General features: G+C 37.0%; 1 protein-coding gene across 5 annotated transcripts; it reads right to left on the bottom strand.

The window, feature by feature from the left end:
- Nucleotides 1–634: 634 nt before the first annotated feature.
- Nucleotides 635–4,586, bottom strand: LOC105036892 (TPD1 protein homolog 1B). Of its 5 annotated transcripts, XR_003799564.2 has the most exons (5): nucleotides 3,359–3,862; nucleotides 2,219–2,517; nucleotides 1,216–1,389; nucleotides 1,038–1,107; nucleotides 637–936 (listed from the first exon to the last, which is right to left on the bottom strand). XR_003799564.2 is itself a non-coding variant. In XM_019847704.3 (4 exons), exons 1-4 carry the CDS (start codon nucleotides 4,044–4,046, stop codon nucleotides 902–904), a joined length of 525 nt encoding a protein of 174 aa, XP_019703263.2. In that variant the 5' UTR covers nucleotides 4,047–4,586; the 3' UTR covers nucleotides 638–901. The 5 variants fall into 5 exon arrangements, 3 of the variants coding, with proteins under 3 accessions (XP_073118041.1, XP_019703263.2, XP_010910917.2); XR_002163812.3 differs by having other exon boundaries at nucleotides 635–1,107; XM_019847704.3 differs by lacking the exons at nucleotides 1,216–1,389; nucleotides 3,359–3,862 and adding an exon at nucleotides 3,926–4,586 and having other exon boundaries at nucleotides 638–936.
- Nucleotides 4,587–5,867: the final 1,281 nt, after the last annotated feature.

Here is a 5,867-nt window from a genome sequence, read left to right as displayed (position 1 = left end):
ACGGTTACGTGCATTAAATCTCATTTTTATTTTCTAACTATTAGGCTCTTTATTAAAGGTTCCGACTGTTTGGCTCCTTATTAAACGCTTTTAATGAAAGCTCAAACAGTCACAAACGATCATATTCAATGGCTATAAAAAGATCGTTTTGAGATATGATTTCAGTTATCCCATTTAATTCTCTTTCTCTCTTCCTTCCGACTTTTTTTTTAGATTTTTAATTTTTATAATTATTTTTTTGAGCACTGAAAGAATCTCTATCAATCTTCTCTACAATCGTATTTACAGCCGAAGGATCCTGATGATCGTACTTAGGATAGGTTTTCTGAAATTTTTTGCAGAAGGAATGAGAATATGTCTTGGGACAGTGTCCATCACGCTTTCAGTTTTGATTAATTTTATATCTTAATTTTCTGTAAGTTATTTATAATTTTTTTATAACATAATTTTGCTTAGTTTTAAATTATATCAAAAATTCTTTCAGCAATATTCCAATAATTGAAATTGAAATGCAGATATTCAAAGCCCTGTTTGGCATTATCATTGCATTTGTATTTTTATTTCTGTACAGATTTGTGACGTCAAGCGAAGATTGATATTCAACATAGCATACGCAGGATTTGGACAAAACTTCTGCAATTCCAGGCTTTATTTTCACTCTGTTCCGAAAAGCAATAAGTGTTTTGCCATTGAAAGCTTTAAATATTTTGCCAACAATTTCCAGAAAAAGAGCTCAAATTTCCTCAAAAAATTAAAGGATTTCTTTATACATGTTATCCTGTTCTAATTTTTCTTGGGTTTTTGAAAACAAAAACATAAAATCAAAGCAATCTAAAATGGGCCCTAAGATGCAATAAATCTCCAATGCATAGAATTAGCCAAGGAGGGCGAGCCCAGAAAACTAGGAGAAGAGAACTGCAGCACCCACCAAACCAACTACATAAAAAAAGGGAGGGGGGACAATTTCAGAACATATCATCCAGCAATAACGACATGGCCAACAAAATAGTTCAAGTCTAGAGATCAGCAACCATCACCTGCGCCCGGTAGCCATTTGTTGCCAAGTAACAACTCCTCACATCTGTTTCTTTCTCCTGCACAGTCCTCCTGTCCAGTCCAGAAACAAAGTGTTATGGCGCATTCTTGAGTTACTCAAGCATATACTAGAGGTGGTGGCAGAAATCTTTTGAAAATTTGTCAACAGATTTACCTTACCTTTAGTTCTAAGTTTTAAGGCTCTGTTTGGATGCCTGGCTATCCTAATTATATGATAGCTAGCTCCCATGTAGGATTAGCCAAGCAAGGCAGGTGAAGCAATGTCGAAAGATTGGGGGAGATAAAATGTCAGGATTGTGAGCTTATGGCCTTCTTCCGATGCCTTTAATTTGCCTGACCCATACGGATACATCCAGTGGTTAACCACACTATCGTTATCATGAACACAACATTAACACATCCAAAGATGAATTTAGATTGCATTTTGGAGTGCTACTATAGCTACATCACAATAAAACCTCCCTTTCTTTGCACTGTGAAATGTAAAACTTGTAAGACAAGCCATTTATTAAGGAAACAGAAGGGATGTAAAGGCCCTTGTATTTTGCTTGGGCTTTAAGATTTGGATAATAGTTTTACCTAAAAATTGTTTCCGAAGAAATATAAGGAATTCATTAAAAGACAGTTATATATGATTCACTGGGTAGCTACCAATTCATGTCAAGTAAGAATCTCAGATATCCTCGTTCTTAAGATGAGAGAACACAGTGGAAAAACTTGGACGCTGGTTTCTGTTTTTCTTTCTCAAAAATTCAAGAAAAAAATTGAAATGAACAGATATATACGATGAAATCTTTGGGAGCAAACATTTATTGCTTTCAAAGGAAAATGAACATAAAAGCATAAAAGCAATGGCAGAAATTCCATGCAAATGCTGTCTCCAACATCAATCTCCATTCCATACTTTGTACGGTAACAAAAACATTTGAATAACCACAGTACCAAACAGGCCCTCAGTTCCCACAAGTCACCTAGAAGACTAATTCTAATACAAGTTTTAGACAAGTTGACAGCAAAACATGCCTTGGTTCATATCACTGTATAATACACAGAGAACTATAAGAATATTGGACCATCCCCTTGCATTTTAACCTTCGACAATTCCTTCCTATGTTCCTAATTAAACATCCCAGGATGATCGAATGCCTCACCGGCAACTAACCTGCATGGCTGAAGGAGTCATCTTGTAGGCCCTATCCCATGCATACTGGAACTTGACAGACATCAAGCTTGGAATGCCCTTCCCATCGTTCACGAGGAAGCCGCTGCCCTCTTGTCGAAATAACTTAGGATCAACTGACATCGAGCTGGCAAAACCTTCTGACCATAAGTACACGTTTGTCAGCTCGCATCGGCACAGATTCTTCACCTCCACCTCAAATATAGGATCATAGCCATGCTTCTGTCCTGTGTTGGTCTGTTGAACTTGAACAGTTGAAAGGTCACAGCTTTCACTCCCTCCTACAATTTAGAAAGAAGAACAGGAATTGATGAACGCTGATCTTTATTAAAGTACATCATGAGAATCGAAATAATTATTTATCCACGAACAACCACAAAATGAAACGAAACTGAAAAAATCATCATGACATTCTAAGTGCTAGCCTGTTATATGATGCTTGTTGAGATTGATGAGGTAAAGACAGAGAAAACCTGTTACAATGATGCAGAGAGAGAGCACAACAAAGAGAAGCTTGATAGCAGCTGCCATTTTGCTTGGGGTTTTTTCTTAGGTGGTTTGCAGAGGTCGAGGAACCTCTTCTTAGTAAGTAGAGACAGATAGGTTCTCAAATATTGACCCACCATTCCCGTGGTCTTTCCTTCTCATTTCACTCTTAGCTATTTTGTTTTTTCTATTCATTTAGTATTTATTTAATGGCACCTCATGTTGACTCCAGAGGACCAGCCCCCCCCTCCTCTCTCTCTCCCCCTCCCTCCCCTCCCCAAAGCACATTTTGTTTTTTTGGGTGCAAGACTCGCACATAGGGAGCTACAAGTCAATACAGGGTTTGGGGTTAGAAAGGAACTTCCAGACAGTTCATTTCAGATTTAGATTCGCGAAATGAGGGACCACTCAAATCTTCCAGCCAATCCAGCCCTCACTAGCTCCAAGTCAGTCAACGGATACATCACTCAATTCCACATAACCTTATCCATACTTCTCCTCTCAAGTCTCTGGAGTCTGCATTAGACCAGTTCAAATTGTTCAACACCTATTCCATCTTTAAAGAAAAGAACTCTGTTGACCATTAAAAGCCAGAGACAGATTAAAAATGATCAACTTTGAGACCAACATTGTTACCTGATCTTAATGTTCTTGTGAGGAATGTGAAGAAATAAGCCAAGAAGGACCTTTGCCAGATCAAACAGAAACTTTTTCTTTGATGAGCTGGTTTATGTTCTTCAACAGTGATCTGTAAATTTAGCAACATCATTGGATTGCCAAGAGAGGATGATGGTTCCGGAGAAAACCACCAGATGATGTCGGTAAATATTAATATTGGGTACTCTGTCTCTGCAAGGCCAGCTTCGACGTTATTAATGGACAAATTCAGTAAACTCCAAGATTTAACTAGTTCAAAACTCTCCAGGAATTTCAGCTGCACTTATGTCCATCACTATAGGAACTGGGTTCAATATTTCCCTAACCCTTTTTCATTTGACAGTCACTTTCAATCCATTCTCTCTAATTTAACTCCAAACGTAGAGTCCCTTGATTTTAAAAAATAAGCATGGTAATCCCAATACTATTAGGACTCATAATGATTGTCAACAGCTCCTCACTGGCCTATCCTCTCTGGTGTACTTAGCGAAGTCAATGATTACTTCAACAATGGATTCTTCAAGAAAATTAGTTTTGCAGCCTCACCTTTTAAGCTACTCCAAAGAAGCTCAAGTTTTCTCATCCTACCCACCCAGTAAAGCCTCTCTACCACCAAAGCAGCCACAAGTGACCCTTTAATCTTCTTGCGAATAACCCATACTTCCATTGACCTCTTACAATATACAAGCTTAATCGCCCGGCAAACATGGTATCTCTTTCAAGCATTATATCAAACGACTTTCCTGCAAATTCACAAACCCATCGGATCAACACTTGCTGGGCTTGGGAATGGGGCGAGCATTGGATGATGGAAGGGAACGCCAACGAGAGATGGAAACTTCCAGCAAACGACTTTCCTGCAAATTCACAAACCCATCGGATCAAGGCTTGCTGGGCTTGGGAATGGGGCGAGTATTGGATGATGGAAGGGAACGCCAACGAGAGATGGAAACTTCCAGCGGAGCAAGATGTGCTAGAATTTGAGAATGCCAACGGCACAACTTTGCCTCATGATTTGTGGGATCTGGGTACCGTAGTTGCTTCCATAGGCATGCCAGTCACTTGGAATGAGCTAGCTCCTTGATTTAGTTTGATGTAGCTACTACTACCAAGCACGTGCAATGAACCCAAGACGAAATATGGATAGGCAATCACGGGAAGAAAGTATCCAACGTTACAGAGGCTCAACGATCTTGTAGTGCGATAACCTTGATGGCATAAAACTAATCTATCATTTGACGGAGGCATTTTTTTTATTAGCTAGTGCATGCTTTTCACTATTCTTTTTTTTTTTTTTTAAACAAAAAGCTTGTGCACGAGTTTGTTACCACTTCCTCTTTCTTATTTACAGAAATAAAAAAAAATATATTTAGCATCCTTTTTATTTTTATTTTTATTTTTAAAAGTATATAAATTGAAAAAAATATATTTGGTATTATTTTTTATTTTTTGATATTAAAATTTATTTTATTGTTTTCAAATTAAAATTATAAATTTACTTTCATTATTTTCAAAAATATGGAATCACTTCCATTGCTACCATTACCACTATTATTGTTATAGCTTTTATCTCCACTACTATAGTCCCTCTTATCATTACTATCATTATTTTTATAGCTATCATTATCAGCATGGCTGCTACTATTTTTATGCTACATCATTATCATCATTGCTCTACCATCACATTATCGATGTCACCACAGTTTATCATCAATACCATGCTGATGCTACATCACTAGTACCTCATTGCTATTTTTGCCACCACTATTATTGTTTCATCCGGTAATTATTATTGTGGCAGTGCTAGTTACAAAGATAAAATTATAATTTTTTTATTTTTAAAATATTAAGAACAGATTTCTCATTTTTTAAGATAAGAAATAAAAATTATAGTATCGAACTTATTTTTTGTCTTAGTTTTTGTGATTTTATTTCAAAAAATAGATAAGAAATAAAAGTATCGTCCATGGTAAAATGTATTTCACCGTGAAGAGATCATAATAATAAAAGGGATAGATAAGTGGTGGTGATTAAATATTAACAACTAGACCAAAATGGATAAAGCTATAGTAGAAGAAATATTCGCATATCCAATGCATACCCAGAAGGAGAATCAATTCAGATTTTGTGCTTCCCCGGAGTGGGTGGACGGTTATCCAAAGGCTATGACATTTATTTTACTCAATGGACCCACCAAAAAAGAATCTGGTTGAGTACGTTGTGGGTGGGACAAAGGTGCATCTTTCGTGCCAAAGAATCATTCGCTGTCCTCCGCTGCAAATTGCTTTGAGATCTATGCGGTTGGTGATCCAGCAGTACTTTATTTTCCATGCAAGATTATGTGATACCCAAACCATCAAACAGTCCAAAAAAGCTGCATAAATCTTGAAGTAGGCACAAAGAAGACAAAAAAAAAAAAAAAAAATGAAAAAAAAAAAAAAGGGAGGATTCCCCTTGGACTCCCAAAACCATTGGACTCCCAATAGGA

Source organism: Elaeis guineensis, chromosome 1 (assembly GCF_000442705.2).
Source record: "Elaeis guineensis isolate ETL-2024a chromosome 1, EG11, whole genome shotgun sequence".
NCBI lineage: Eukaryota > Viridiplantae > Streptophyta > Magnoliopsida > Arecales > Arecaceae > Elaeis > Elaeis guineensis.
Note: the sequence above shows the minus strand (reverse complement) of the source record. Positions and strands in the feature narration are given on the sequence as shown.